The sequence below is a fragment of the Zosterops lateralis genome, assembly GCF_965231275.1.
Source record: "Zosterops lateralis genome assembly, chromosome: 8".
Taxonomy (NCBI): domain Eukaryota; kingdom Metazoa; phylum Chordata; class Aves; order Passeriformes; family Zosteropidae; genus Zosterops; species Zosterops lateralis.
Window position 1 is genome coordinate 12,780,795 of NC_139768.1, and position 16,351 is coordinate 12,797,145.

A 16,351-nucleotide genomic window follows, 5' to 3' on the forward strand; every position below is an offset into this window, starting at 1 on the left:
GAGAAAGGCCGATGAATAACCACTGTTGACTCAGGTGGGTCAGCGTCTGCCCCGGCTGGGGTCGATGCCCGGCCCTGCCGGCGCCGCTCCTCCACCAGCCCCCACCCCTCTCTCCTCCGGCCCCCAAGGTCAGGGCGACTCGGAGGCAAACACCCAAACACCCACACTGCTGTCAGCCTCGGCTTGCCAGCCAGCTTTTCCTCCTCCTGCCAGAGCCCGTTCCGTGTGGGCAAAACCAAAACTCGGGGTGGGAGGCTGGAACACAGCACAAAAATACAGCAAAAAACCCACATGAGACTCCTGCAACCAAAGGCGCCCAGAAAGCCGGTGACTGGCACAGTACAGAGGGAAAAGCTGCTTACAACACACACACCTGGCAGAGGAGAGGTTTGGGTTTTCTCCTGCAGGTAACTGGACAGCCAAAGTGGCGAGTGTTGCAGAGTTTAGGTTTATTTCACAGATATGTCCATCAAAAATTAAATACCAGGTTTTGTCTTTTTTTTTTTTTTTAACACTGAACAAATATGTACAAAATATCAACAACGTGAGGTATAAAAACCACAAGACTTTTAAAGAAAACTAGTATGTACAGAAGCAGATACGTGTACAATAGGCATTGTCATGTGTGCCTCACTTATGCCCTTGCAGTTGATACCAGTTTCTGTCCTGCAGCAGAGCCCTATTGCTCCCTGCATTTTATTCTAAAATATGAAATCCATAAAAAACAGTCCTAGAGGTTTTAAAGGAGAATTATTTTTTTTTTCTGCAAATGGAACCATCCAAACTGTGAGGCAAAATTCTCAAAAATACGAGAAGGCACATTTCATCTCGCACAAGAGGAAAAAGGAATCTGTCCGACAACTCTACCTGACAAATGGAGGGATGTCTCAGTAGAGAGCACCACGGCACATAAAAGGGTGTGAGCATAAGGCACTTCTCGGGATGGTCAAATCCCTCCCTATTTCACAGAACATGTTTCTCTGCTTACAAAGGGCGTTTAAATTAATCTATTTAAACTACGTTTGTTTACACATATAAAGGGCTTATTCCTGCAATCCATACTCATTTCCACACTAGTTAGAGTTTTGTCTGATCACTGACAGCAGCTGATTCAGACCCTCTCCACCACTATGAGTAAGGACACAGTGCAGAATTATATTCCAGTTAGAACACTGATTATTGTACAAACATATCTTACAAATAATTAAATACAAACCATGGTCCTTTAACTAAATTAGAGATGCCAAAACTGAACTGTTGGCAGAAAATACATCTTTCTTTCTTTCTCTGCTCATTATAAAATTAGTCTATTTGATGGCACTTTTTCCTTTCAGTGTAACGGTGCAAGTTTTCTCCTGTAGCACAATATTCTTTCAAACCAGCCCCTGGTAAAGTGCAAGCCGAGTTAGGGTCTGCTCTTCATGGGACTGTTAGTGGGCAGCAGTGAAATAGCCTTTATCGCCTTCAATGTCCACTTCTTGATCAGAGTCATCAGAGACATCTGACTCCAGGTCCTCCTGTGAGGCTGGTGAGGGGGTGTACTGTGAGCCATCCAGAGAGACCTCCTTACCCTTCTGCTCAGGGCTCTGGCAGCTCTCCGGCCTTTGCTCACTGTGACTGTCAGCACCTTCTACTTCTTCTTTTTTGGTGGCCTGGGGGTTCTCCTGCAATGAAAGAATCCTGCTTGGTACAGAACTACAGGCCACAGAGACAGCAGGCCCAGGAATTCCAGCTGTGCTGTGTAGGAAAACCACCTCCCTTTTTCTTGCAGAAAAAAGCAGGTGTCCTGCTACCTCCCTGGGCCTCCTGCCTATAAACCTGCCCGAGTGGGACAGGGCTGGGCAAGGGCTCTGATCCCACTCCCTCACAGCCACAGGGGCTGCTGCTGAATAAGGCTCCTTGGCGATGGTTATCACAGCCACTTCAAAAGAGTCAGGAGCTGCTGGAGCCCAGGAACCTCTGAACTTTTGTCTTTAGCAAAGCAAATGTTTATTATGAGTCTACAAACACCGACACACAGCTTCCTCCTGCCCTGATCTTTCCTTAATTACACCCAGCAGCAAGTGGAGGGAGGTTGAATCTATCAGTGGCCCAAAAGCAAATGGAAATAAATTACTAATTAAGCTAAAATTCAACATTAAAACACTCACCACTAAAACCAGACTAAAACCCTATTTGTGAAGGCAAGAGTAGCCCTGTGTTGGCACCTCATCCCCTAAGGGGGCATGAAATGCTACTCTAAAGAAAAAGCAGGCAGAGACACGTACCCATGATATAACCTTGCAAGCCTGGAGAAATGGATGTGACTGAATGAAAAGGAGGAAATGACCTAAAATGGACGAGATCCCAAGCGAGCTCTCCGGACACCGTGGCATGGGCTGGGCCCTAGCCGGCCTCTTGCCAGAGTAATAGGACTTTATTAAAAAATCAACTGAAGATTGAGTTAAACTCAGGTGACTCATCTAGAGTGTGGTACTGTGATTAGTTTTCTCTTCTTTTTGTTTTTATATTAAAGGCTAATTTGCCAGTAAAACACGTGCGCCCGTGTCACAGTTACTGAAGCCAGACTCGGGCCAAAATGCTGGAATTTTTCAAAAATATTTGAGCCAAGGGACCTGAGTTTTGCTGAGCCAGGAGCAGTCCCTACATGCCATAAAAATCCTTAAATAATTATCTGCTTGAGCATGGTTTCTACAGGAAGGGAAACTGCTTTAAAATCTTAGCCTCATATGCTGTAACTGCTGTGAAAGGAAAGTAAAAGCTGCTCAATTTTCCATGTGGCTCCTCAAAACAAACAAGGTGTTTGTACCTGCCTTCTCCCCATGTTAGCAAAATACATCGAACTTGTGTTTATTAAGAGAGGGCGTTTTAAAACACCAGTTAACATTCTCAAAAAAAACTGCCTAAGTAATTTACTGGCAATTACTTATCTTCTCCACGTTAATTGGCTAAACAACATATGGGTTTACAAAACAATTAGCGTGGAGTTTTAATAGGTGGTGTGTGAAAGACAGGCATAATTGATATAGGAACTGCATTAGAAGCTTTTAACGTTAGTGCTGCCTGAACGAGCCCTCATGGATTCCAGCATGACTATTTGTCTTTTTAATCAAGGTGAAGAGGTTAAACAGCCTTTCAGATGACTTCTGCATACAACCTGGAATAGGCGAGCACGGCGTAAGATAAGACAATTAAAATACTTATTTCTATAGAAACAGAAACATCTACCTACCTGCTTTAGACGCCTCCATTTGGCTCTGCGATTCTGAAACCAGGTTTTGACCTGAGCAACGACAACGAGAAAAGGTGCGGGGTAGTCTTGGAGCCACTCAGTGCCCGGAGCCCTACCCAAGCCACGAGTGAAAAAGCCAAGCACCCCTTCCCTGCCGACCTGGAGCCGGCACATTCCCGGGAGCGATGGGCAAGGCCTGGGGCGGCCGGGAAGGGGCTGCGGGCACAGCCTCACCTGCCTCTCGCTGAGCTGCAGCATCTTGGCCAGGCGCTTCCTCTCGGGCGGGGAGAGGTATTTCTGCGTCTCGAACTTCTTTTCCAGCTCGATGGTCTGGTCGTTGGAGAAGCGGACCTGCCCCCCTTTCCTCTTGTGCAGCGGCCGCTGGATGAAGGGGCTCCAGAGCAGCGGCTTCCCTACAGAGAGAGGCACAGCCCGGGGTCAGCGGCCAGGGACACCAGGGACCGGGGAGCCCAACCCTGCCCGGGCCCAGGCCTGGTGCCCTGCCGGCTCCGGGCCTCGCTAATTTCCTTCGCCTGATTTTATTTCTCCCAGTTCCTACTCTGATCTTTCCCCTCTCTGATTTTTTCCCCCTCCGCCAAACAGAGAGAGAGACCAGTTAAAAGTCACTCTACGGGCTTTGGCAACATTTCCGTCAATGTGTTTCCTGTTGGTCTATCTCGCAAAGAAAGAGAAAAAAAAAAAAAAAAAAAAAAAAAGACCTTTGCTTCCTTCTGCTCTTTCACCGCGATGCCCTAAAGAAACTAAAGAAACTAAAGAAACTGTCTCCCTTTCTGTGAGACAGGGACATGGCGGGGCCGGGCAGGGGTGATGCGCCAACAGGAGGGCAGTGGGTTTATAGGAAAAAGAGCCCCCCTGTCCCCACCCTCGGCCGGGGTTTGCCCTGCAGAGGCCTCGGGGTGCCCGCCAGGCTCAGCCCCAGCCCGGGTGAGGGGCGAGGGCTGCAGGCAGAGACACGCCGGGGAACCGCGTCCCGGGCAGGAGGCTCCGGCCAGTGCCACTGAGTCACGCTGTTTGTCTCTCCGCCTGCACCCTTTGCAATTTGCTGCATTGTTTTTCGAGATTTTGCTTGCGTCAGGCTTTAGTAATTCTGGTGCAAAACAGACTCAAAAAAAAAAAAAAAAAAATAGGAAGCAACTGGTTATTTTAGCTGTCATAAAGTCACATCCCACACAGAGGAAATGAACAATATCAGAAAAACGGATCCCGGCTATCAGAAGTCGAGTGTTTCCTGAATTTGTCTGTATTGAGGATGTCGATAAAGTAATCAGCAATGTGCACGACTCCCGGGGAAGAGCCTGCTTCAGGCGGCCAGGAAAACACTTAACAGCTTCTGAAACCAGATTTACTCCTATCGAGAGCTCAAGGTTTCCTGTATGAACGGAAAGGGTCAGCCTCTTTCACTGCACAAATGCGGTGAGTCAGGTCCAGTTTTGCAATCAGCGGGAACAAGTGCCGCGGGCCGGGCTCGGGGCTCAGCCCCCGCACTGGGGTCGCTTCCCCCGGCCCGGGGCCCGGCCCGACCCCGCGGGAGCCCCGGGGAGCCCCGCCGCCCTCCCGGCTGCTTCTCGAGTCATCCGCAGGAAAAGACCGAGATCTGCCATGCGATCTCCAAGCGCAATTAAAACTCCCCACCAAAACCACACGCGACATTACTAAGGACACTCTCAGAGTCACTGGGTTTGAAGGAAAACAAATCTGAGTCACCGCGGCCGCGCACTGTGGTCTCGCAGACAGACCCGGAGCGCGGCACGTCCTGAATTTACTGTAAATCAGCCGGAGGGAGCCGGGGGAGCACAGAGAGGCGGGAAAGGGGACAGCCTGGGCACTTCCCATTCGCCCCTGCCCCGACGGCGGGATGGGGCCGGGACCACGAGCGGGGAGAGCGGAGAGGGGGGTTCGTGGCTTACCCAGGGGGTCCTGCCGGATCAGGGCGTGCGCGTAGTCGCCGACGGCGCGGGGGAAGGAGTAGAGGGGCCCGGCGTAGGCGCCGGTGCTGTAGGTGGCGGCGAGGGGGTGTGAGAAGGCCGGGTGCACGGGGGTCGGCTCGTAGATGGGGGTCCGGTACGGGGACACCAGGCTGGTGAAGGAGGAGTTGGGCGAGGGCAGCGTCGGCGGCGGCGGGGCGGGCAGGGCGTGCGGGGCTGGGGCGGCGGCGGGGCCGCGGCCCAGGATGTCCTCGATGTAGAAGGGCGTGGGGTGCGCGGGCTGGAGCAGCGGCGTGGGCGCGTACAGCGGGACGCCCAGGGCGGCCGGCGCCGCGCCCGGCGGCTGGTACTGCATGGCCCGTCCCGCCCGCGCACCCCCGCGGCCCCGGCCGCCCCTGCGGAACGCCGGCCCCGACCGCGGCCGATGGGTGCTGGCACCGCCGCCGCGGGTTTCTCTGGGCTCGGGTTACCCTTCGATAGGTTTCTATTGGCGCGGGGCGGAGCCCGCGTGGTCTCTGTCCCCTTCCTGCCACGGCGCCGTCTGGCCAATGAGCCCGGCCAGGGAAGGGGGAAACCACCCCCCGCCGGCGAACGCTCCCCCGCCTCCCCGGCGAGCTCCCCGCGGCTCCTGTCAGCCCCCGGGGCAGCGGGGCCGATCTGCCGCCCGCCGGGCCCCGACGGCACCGGGTCCCCGCCGCTCTGCCCGCCCGGCGCGGTGTCACACACTCGGCTCTCGGGGTCCCCGGGGTGTGCCTGAGCCCCGCAGGGTGTGCCCGCTGAGCCCCGCAGGGTGTGCCCCTGAGCCCCGCAGGGTGTGCCCCTGAGCCCCGCAGGGTGTGCCCCTGAGCCCCGCAGGGTGTGCCCGCTGAGCCCCGCAGGGTGTGCCCCTGAGCCCCGCAGGGTGTGCCCCTGAGCCCCGCAGCGCGGCCCGAGCGGGGAGGGGAGAGGCGGACGGGCACCCCCCGCCCGGCCCGGGGAGCCTGTTTTGGGACAGTCCTGGCGGGCGCTCCGCCGGGCTGCGGGCACCGGGGAGTGCGGGGGCGGCGGGGCCGCACGGCTCCTGCCCCGAGCCCAGGACAGGCCCTGGAGCCGTCGGGGCCGAGCAGGAAGTCTCACGGCGCTGTTCGTGTCCCGCCCGCACCGGGAGGCACCGGGGGCGATGGGGCGGCGGGGGCTGCGCGGGGCTGGGGACCCGGTGCCCCACAGCGCGGGCAGGGAACGCGGCGGGACGGCCCGAGCAGCGCCACCTGGGCTCCGGCGGTTACATTTTTAAGATCCCGCCGGGTGATTCTCGCTGTCCCCGGCGGGGGACACCCGCTCCGTCCGGGCCTCGCCGAGTCCCCCCGGCGGGGCTGCCCCCGGCCGGGCTTGGGCGAGGGGCGGTGGGAGGTGTGAGGGAGGGGCAGCGAGCCCCGCTCTGCTCTGCCCGCGCCCCTCAGGCCCCCGGGGCCTCGCCCCGACGGCAGCGCCCGGCGCGGCCTCGCCCCGTCTGTGCGGGCAGAGGCGGCAGGTGCGCCCCGAGTGTCCCGGCCCGCCGTGCCCCCGTGCCTCACACACACCCCGTGCCCACAGACAGCACCGAGAGCTCTTAAGGAATAGCAGGTGCTGGTAAAGGTCTGATTTTTTTTTTCTTTTTTTTTTTTTTTTTTTCCTTTTTTCTTTCTTTTTTCTTTTTTCTTTTTTTCTTTTTTTTCCCCCCTTCTTTTTCTTTTTTCTTTTTTTTTCCCTTTTTTCTTTTTTTTCTTTTTTTTTCTTTTTTCTTTTTTTTCTTTTTTTCCCCTTTTTTTCCTTTTTTTAAAAGAAAAAAATGTCTTCAGTTCAAACCCACGAATATCTTAATAACTAAGAGGCTCAGAGCGAGACAAAAGGGTGTTGGTGAAATGAAAAACAAAAAAGAAAATATATATTTTAATAATACAGAGAGGTTGGATTTTCTTTTCTTTACGTTGTTAGCAAACGCCAAAACTCACCTTTAAAGCGCGGTCTTGTGTCTTGTAAATATCAGGTACACGTAAAGCGAGCTGACAGTTTTGATTATTTTTTCTCTGTGCTCAGTCTCCCAGGCATTGCTCTTTCCAAGGGGTTTGGTTAATGTTTTCATCTGGAAGTGTTGGATTTGCAGCTTGATTTACTTAATAAATGTACAGTAAAGGGATGACCCGCTGCCCTCTGCAATAACGACGTGCCTGATATGAGGCAGCAGAAGGGAGGCCCCCACAATATTTTACAAGCTGTCGATTCAAAACCTTGAGAAGTTTACGCGAAAATGAAAAAAAAAAATGTTTTTTGCTGTATTATTGGAAAACAAATAAATAGAGGAAGAGATTATTCCTTTCTGACTTTTATACAAGCAATAGGCCTTGTTAAAAGGAAGTTTTAATGACACACTTATTACATTCCACTACCACTGCATAATCCCTAACAAGAAAAATGAAGCACTTAATTTTGCAGTTCCACAGAACCACCCCTTTCAAATTCAATTGTTAGACCTCAGCCTTCCTCCTTCCACGGGTTGGAGACTATTAAATCCGCATTCATGAAATGTCACATTTATTGAACTACATAATTTTTTAATATCACTAGTGCAGGTTTTATAGTTGATTTTATTGTTTTTATGGCCATTCGGGGCTCTAAACCCCGGATTTTTTCAATGTTGTCCTTATAATTTTTTTCACACAGTCAGAACTAATAAAATAGAACAGTTGTGACTTTTTAATGCAAGAGGTCTCGGAGTTTCAATATTTTCACTCTGCTGGATACTAAAACCAATAAAAATACATGAGATTTTAATTATTTTCTGGATTAAATAAAACCTTTCCCTTTTCGCTTGGAACATACATTTTGTTTGTAGTTTCTGTCGTGAGGGAGATAACGCAACTTCGGACAAAATACATTATTACCAATATTGTTGCAATGAATACACTTTTGACCGGATTTTACAGTCTAACGGGCATTTAAAGTAAGGTGCCGTAGATCAGGGCAACCAAGACGGTGCTTGAGTATTTCTATTATTTCTTCTCCAGTTTCCCTCTGGAAAGCTCTCCAATTTATCTGGAAAACCCTGAGCGGGGTGGGGGCGAATAGAGAGAGAAGCCTTGGGGGAGAGAGAGAGAGAGAGAGAGAAAATATACGCCTTTCCCGATAAAAAAAAAAAAAAAAAAAAAAAAAAAAAAAAAAAAAAAAAAAAAGGAATGCTTTCATATTAATTTTCTCGATATGCACTTGAAACACCACCAAGTTTTCCTGCTAATCTGGGGATTTCTGGAGGGCGGCGGGGCGGGATGCGAGCATCCATCCATCCATCCATCCATCCGTCCGTCCATCCATCCATCCATCCATCCGTCCGTCCGTCCGTCCGTCCATCCATCCCCGCACTGGCACGGGCTCAGCCCGGAGGGATCGGCTGGAGAACTCATTATTTTGTGTAATAACTTCGGGGCCCTGTCTTCCCCTTCACTTTTCCGTGAAATCACCCGCCTTCGAGGACTTCTGAGCTCAAGGAAAAATAATAAAATAACAAAAACGAAGGCCCCCAGTGGCGGCCCCGCTGCCGGACCCCAGGGCCGCGCCGGGCGGGGAGGACAGAAAGGGCGGCTCTGCCCGGAGGAGCCGGTGCCCATGTGCTGCTCCGTGTGTCCCCTGAGCTCCGGGGGTGGTGGGGAAGGGTGGGACGGGCTCCCCGGGTAAAGCAGCGGGGTCACCGCCCGCCCCAGCAGGGATGTTGTCACTCGGGGCTCGCAGGACGGTCCAGCCCAGCCTGTTTCCCTCCCCTTCCAGCTCTTGTCCTGCAAAGGCAGCTTTCCCCAAGGCTCCACAGGTGCCTCGAGTGGCCCCGGGGGAAGCCTTTGCCGGGGGAAGCGGCACCAGGGGCTCCGGTGGGGCTCTGGAGCCTCCCGCCGGTCACCTCCGTCCCTCCGATGCTGCGGGGAGTCGGCATCCCCGTCCCATCCCATCCCATCCCGTCCCTCTCGGGGCCCGGCTGCGGGTGGTCGGCTCTCCCTTTGCCCCGGCCCCGCTTTAATTTGGCGTTTTTGTGTCGCCGTGCCCGTGAGCGGCTCTTACGGGCGGCAGGAACGCGGAGCACCTGGACGGCGGCACCGCTGAGCTCTCCCCGCCTGTTAAAATAAAATCAGAATAACGAAAAAAAAAAAAAAAAATCAAACTCACAATACTCCCCCCCCCCCTCACCCAGTGTCAGAAAAATCAGGAAATGAAAGCTTCCAAAAGCAGCGAGGCACGCCAGGCGGTGTTTCCACCGCACCCGTGATTATCTGTGATAAACGCCCCGATAAACAGAATAGTCCTGATCCCTGGGGTGGTTATACCGGGCAATACATAAACCGGTCAGCGATTTATAGGTGAGTGTGTCTGGAATCACAGAACGCTTTCCTTTGCCTCCCGGATTGTTGTCACTCACAGGTACCCGGCCGGTTTCTGCTCCCCAGACTGGGACTTTCACTCCCAGTCGCACCCTCTGTGACACGACAGCCTTACACCAGAGATGGATCATTCCTAGCTGCAATAACTGCGTTTGGCTGTATACAGAATTGGTGAGCAAATCAGCAAAACTCCATCTTTTTAACAGCAGCATCATTCCCTCATGCTACAGGGCACTTTCCAAGAGGAACCAGCTCAAAGCTATTCCACCCCTTCTCATTACTGAAAATATTTCAAGACTCTTCCAAGAGAGGTGAGGCCACAGCCTTGAACACCTTCCAAGGAGGAAATAGGAGGGAGTTCACCTCTCTGATTTTCCTAGCATCATGGAAGGCAGACTGCTGCAGACAGAGGCACTGCACGTTGCAGGGTGATGTCAGTAGGTGCTGCCTTCTTCCAGATAACTCATCTGTTAGATATTCACTTCTTACAACTTCCTCCTCCTCACCATCATGATTTGATTTAATAAATGAGTTATGACTATAATAAACATTAAGGCAAGCCAGTCTTGAAGGAATTCATATAGATATAGCAGAACAAGACAAATCTTGGTCTAAAAAGGGGTGGACAATATATAAACTATTATTCTAGGCAGAGCTAGCAGGAGCTTATCGGGTTTTGGTCTATATCACTATGATTTTGCCAAATTTAAATCATCCAAGTGAAAAAAATTCTGTTCTGAGGGAATCTCCATCATGCTGAGTACATTTAAGGTTACAGCAAAATGGGTTCAGCTGTTTCTGAGCATTGGGTTAGAGGAAAGCAGACCTTTTTCCCTGACATTTAGACATCATTGCCTTGCCCTGAAAACCTGCAGAGGCCCATCACAGGAAAAACTTCAAGAGATGAAAGCAACCAGCAAAAAGTCAGCCAGGGGTTGTCTCTTCAGTTCCTCCTTTGCTCTTTTACTTGGAGTTGTGGTTTAGAGTCAGGCAAAATAAAAATCCCACATCTCTGCAGAGACACAGACACATCAGGAATGTTTAAGCAATTCATTAATGTTAAATGAATATTTGTGAGTATGAGAGATGTGCTGCCACCAGCAAGGGCACTTTTCACCTATGTCGTCACCAGCTCTGATGGAAAAAAAAAGAAAAGCAAGTTACAGAAAAGCTTTAATGGTGCTTTTGAGTCTTGTCAAGGATTTCCAAGGCAGCACATGCCAGACCCTCAGGGGAACACATTGTTAAGGTGCTTCCATTTCCTGTAGCCCCCAATAGCATTAATATCTCTTCTGGGATACCTTGACTTGCAAAGTGGAATATGCAACATTTATGGCTCTGTGGTAAAAGGAAGGAACACATGGCCCCACATTATAAACACAGTTTAATACCACTTTCTTTCTGGGCTGGGCTGTCTCAGTGATTATCGTGACACAGTATCTCTAAACCAGTTTAATTCACCTGAAGTGTGACATAATTCACCAGAGTTTTCTTCTGAATTGCAAAGAGGCATCCTATTAAACTACATAGATTGTAATGTTTTTTGAAATGCACTTTTCTAACCCTTCCTTGGTCTGAAAACTTTCTTATCTGACCATTATGAGCATGCAGTGAACAATGCTATGAAAAACAAAGCAATATATTGTTCCTTATAGGCTCATATTTCATATATATCTGCCACCAAAAACATGAGCTGTTCTGGATCCTGCCTATAAGTGCAACTGAAAGCTGCTTGTTTAATTATATTTATTTGGGGTGATGGCAACAGTAACAAGTTAAAACTCCTCTATATTTTTATGTGTTGGCTACACACATAAAGATTACGCCCAAAACCATATATAATTCCCAGGGGCTAGATTGCCTCTCACATCTTGCACAATCATTTACGTAAGTGCAAACTGAATCTAAAATGCTGCTAACACAGACTGCTGGCTACTGTACACCCACTCTGTGTTGATATAAATGACTATAACAAGACACCAGACAATGGAGAATCTGCCTAAACTACAGTGATGACAAAACTTTTTTTTCCTTTTTTTTTTTTTTTTTTTTTTTTTTTTTTTAACAGAGCAATCAGAACACAAATATTATATGTTTCAAAGAGGACTTGTGCAGCAAGATTTTTCACGGTAACTGTTCCAATGAGTCCAAAGTACACATAGCTAAATTTGATGTCAGTAGGAATTAGGTATGAATAGGGAGTGTTACTTAGTTATTTTTGTTAATGTTTTCCAGAGCTTACACATTCAGTCTACATTTTTTAGCAAACTTTATCATTTTGGCATCATAAAATCAATCCCTAGATAGGTTTGTTCTATATGGAGCAGACACACATATGCAGTTGCTGTTAACAGTCAAATACAGAAGCTTAAAATAACCATCTAGCTAACTATTAATGGTTGTTTAACAGTGGGGTTAGAAGGATGGATCTGAAATCTGTCTTCATCTGAAAAATGGATTGCTTGACTCCCAGGTGCAGAAACTCTTCAAAAGGCTTAATTTTCACAGGTAGGAGCCAAAATACTTGGGTAGAATTGGCTCTAGAAGGCTGAAGGAATTGCCTTAGAGACAAATTCAGAACTCCTGGAGTGGATTTGGAGTCCATTGAAGCTGATGATTTTCATAGGCAAATAATTTATTTTTTATAACAGACTGGGAGAATACACCTCAATGGCTGCACAGAGAAATATCTCATAAAATACAATATTAAATAGCAGAAAGGAAAGGAAGAATAATTTTTCCCTAAGGCAGATGTCTCCCTTTCTTGCTCCTGCCCCTGAGCTGAGGTGTCCCTATAATGGCAACTGCTTAGCCCAGAATCAACTGACAAAACTCAGCAGCATCAGTCACAGACAGCCTCAAGTCTCTGAGTCCAGAGACTTAATAATTTCAATCACACTGCTAATTCATGCCAGAGGTGTCAGGAGAGGTACACAACACATCTTCCATTTATTATACTACATCTCATAAAAACAAAGAAAAAATAAGTTGCACTTGACATGAACATAAATATGCCAATATAAAATCTGTATATATCTAAAATGTGTATTCAAAACATTACAGTACTTTCCAAATACTTTAAGGATTGGACTTGACTAACTTTTTGGAACAGCTGCTCCTACTTAATCCTTCCTTAGTTTGTCCATCTCATAAATTTACCTCATCTCAGTACTGGGGTTGGAAGTTCTAGGTGTGGACCTAGAAGTTTGTGTTTAGTAGAATTTAAACCATAGCCCAGATGTTCCCTTGAAGTCAAACCATGACATCAGAGGCAAACCTGATAGAGATGGTAATCAAAATCTTGATCTCTAACCATACTCTGTTTATTTTAAAATGTTTACTTTAAAACCTTACAGCAAAACTAATATGAAAAGATATAAATAGGTGCCTGAATAGTATCCTCAGCAGACAGGCAGGTGACATACAGCTGCTGAGAAGAGGCAGGTGGACTTCAACCCAGAGCTTAGTGCTACATCCTCAAAGATGAACAGCTTGTACCTGTGAAGCTCAGCTGCTGCATTGTAATTCAGAGGCAGATCTACAGTCCACACTTCTGCACCTAACTCTGCTGGAGCAGACACGTGCAGGAAATGCCTGGAGAGTGCAGGAGAAGGATCCTGCACTACACTGGGGGTCCTCTTGCCCAGCACTGTCAGTGAATCCCCACCATTCCAGAGCATGTCTGCTTCCAAGGACTCCAAGGCAGCCGCAGACAGTGCAGGCTGTGGGGGTCATTTGTACAAAGAGCAATGAGAAATGTTGTGCACATGGCTCACATGCCAATCCCAATCCACACAGCTTTTGCATATCAAGGTACAGCCAAAGATATAATCTGTACAAAAACGGGCTTTTAAATGTCTGTTTAGACTCATAGAACATTTGGAAAGGAGATACAGAGAACAGACTGCTCACCAGGACAGACTTCAGAGATCCTGTAGATAGTGGGAGAGACCCACTAATTACAGCATCATAATCAACCAATATTATTACTTTTATAATATTGCCAACATGTACTAGAAATTCACTGGAGAAAAATATCTTCATTTTCTACACTGCTCTCTGTGTTGCTGTGTGTTTTGATTTTGTGTAATCTTTGGGAAATCTATAAATTTCCAACAATTTTCTTAAGAAGGTAGTGCAAATTAAAGTTTTAGGATTAATTAACATGATAGAACCAATTAAAACTGAAGGTAGAGGTAGCTCACATCTGTCCTTTGAAGAACATCTGCCAGCCTTGGAGGAACAATTACATTACCTTCTAAGAGATTTGTTCTTGAAAAAAAGAGGTCTTCAGTCTCAGATATACTAGCCATAAATAAAAACAGATTTAATTGCATCGTGATGACAGAATCAAGTCAGAGTACTCTACTTTTGAAGACAAACAAGCAATTTAATATTAAAAAGTGTCTAAACTAAGCCCTCTGTATAATTTAATTTCTGTGGCTTGCCAAGCTGTTTTTCTATTGGTTTTGTCTCTTTCACATTACATTACCGAATCTATTGGATTCAGTCCTGAGGGGAAATGCAATGTAATGACATTGCTCTTATGTAGTCTTCATAGCACCCATCTGACACCTGTAAAATATTAAACTGTAAGAATGTGTGTTAAAGTCAGTTGGCCAGGATAAGTGTGTTCTACAGATAAATGGGTTTGTTTGGGAGAGAGCACCACAGCCTCTGTCTGTATCACTGAAGGGTAAATTCCTAAAGAGTCAGGATGCAGTAGATAACCATTAAATCACAGAAAGCAGCAGAAGAAAGTCATGTCACCTGCAGTGCACGCTCCTCCAACCCTGCTGCAGTTCAAACTGTTGCAATACAATGCACTTTCAGTTTTGCCTATCGTGTTTTCTAGAGTTTTCTTCTTATTTAGTTCACGTATGGGCTTTGAATACTTAAGTCTCGCTGTCTGGAGGTTTCATGATGTGAATAGTTTCTTAGAGACTATCGATAAAGCCCGAAGAGGATCAGTCTTTCCATGTCTGCCTATAGACAGAAACTCAGACCCAGGGATGTGCTTTCTCCAGAGAACACCTGAACCAAAGTTCTGCCAGCATTGCCAGAGACAGGAACGTGAAGGGGACATGAGCTGTGCTTCTCTTGCTTTTGGGACATGCAAGCAACACTTGAGCCTCTCTTCACAATGTGGGCAATGGCACTGCCGAGTTTGTGGCCACAGTTCTCTCTGCTGGGCAAGAGCATCACAACCTGTGTGCTCCTGGCAAACATCACATGTTGAGACCAGGAACACCCAGGTCAAACCCACACATGGAGCAAGGCCAGGGATGATAAAGCCTTGTTATTACATTTTCTTTCTGTTATGCCTGTCACTACTTATGCTGCTCTCTTGTCCCACACTAACTTAGTTCCTCTCATTCCTGCAGGTTTACACTTAAAACATTACTTGACAGTTATTATGTCATCTTACTCCCTAAGCGTTGGTTAGCAAACAATGCTGTCAGCTCTTTGTACTTTTTCTCATCAGGCAGTTCTTCCAAGCATATAGCTACAGTTGGCTCTTCTTCTCTGAACTTCCTCCAGCTTGGCTTCCCGGTAACGAGGTGCAGAGAACTGCACTCACCTTTTCCAGATATTATCGCATGTCAGTTCCAAGAAGAGAGTCACTTGCTCTTTCCCTGTGGTGTGTCTCCATGAGAGCCCCAAATCATATTGACATTTTTAACTGTCGCATCACTGAGAAAATTCAAATGCAAATTCAGAGGCCCTCCTTGTTCAGCGCAGCAGTCACCATATCTTTTCTGCCCTAAGAGAAAAGAAGACCTTGGACCTCATCTTTCTAATAAACATTGCTATTTCTGTAGAGACCTCAGATTGTTTTTTAACTTTTCACACTAATCACATGAATTGGCTTATTTATGACAGGGAGAGGAACGATACGAAGTATTAACTAACCCTGTACTGGTGGTCAGGGCAAAGCAAAAACAAAGCTGGTTTCCAGTTCTCTGCGCTGAAACTGATTTTCCATTGTCGTTCCACATTATCTTCCCATTTAAGTCTGCTCATGCAATTCTGTTGTGCATCCTGTAATTCTCTTTTAGTAGGTTTAAAACAAACAAAAGGAAGTACTTTTTCACACAGCGCATAATTAAATTATGAAACTTGCTACCATGGGAAGCGCTGGATGCCAAAAATCTAAATGGGTTCAGAGAAAGAGAAGAGAAATTAATGGAGGATAGGTACATTGATGAGAATTAAACATAGTAGCTTGCTCACAGTGTTTGGCTCAGGAAGCCCTTTCAGAGCTGTTTGATGAAAGCAGGAAAGGATTTTTCTGCTGGTGCCTGTTACTCCCACAGCTCCCCTCAGTAGCCTCTTCTGGTCACTGGCAGGAAGAAAACATTGGAGTTAATGGTCTTAGTAAAGCAGTTTTAGTGCTCCTCTCCTAACAAGACACACAGATGTCAACTGATGCCTGTAAGATTAAAAAATACAATCTTTAAGCCAAAATTTGACTTCTCTTTGGACATTTTTATCAGATCTGATTGAGCTGACTTTAATACATGCTGTTTATTTTACAGCAAAGTGTATGACTGAAATGAGGAATTTTAAGGTTTCAGAAGGGCTAGATTTTTTGGCCCAGCCAAAAGTTTGATTTTGCAGATTTTAGAGGTTGGATCAACTTCACTGGGGACTGATGTCAAGAGGAAACCTGTTATCTGTGCTGTGAAAGTTGTATCTGCTCCTGAAGCTCTCCCCTCTCACTGAACAAATGCTCTCACTGGCCATTGTGGTGCCATCTCTTCTTGTTGACTTTGCTCTGTAATTGCTGGTTT

General features: G+C 47.7%; 1 protein-coding gene across 1 annotated transcript; it reads right to left on the reverse strand.

The window, feature by feature from the left end:
* Positions 1 to 362: 362 nt before the first annotated feature.
* On the reverse strand, positions 363 to 5,630 carry HHEX (hematopoietically expressed homeobox). The gene is made up of 4 exons (XM_083865846.1): positions 5,161 to 5,630; positions 3,467 to 3,645; positions 3,233 to 3,283; positions 363 to 1,664 (listed from the first exon to the last, which is right to left on the reverse strand). Exons 1-4 carry the CDS (start codon positions 5,531 to 5,533, stop codon positions 1,431 to 1,433), a joined length of 837 nt encoding a protein of 278 aa, XP_083721972.1. The 5' UTR covers positions 5,534 to 5,630; the 3' UTR covers positions 363 to 1,430.
* Between the last annotated feature and the right edge of the window lie 10,721 nt (positions 5,631 to 16,351).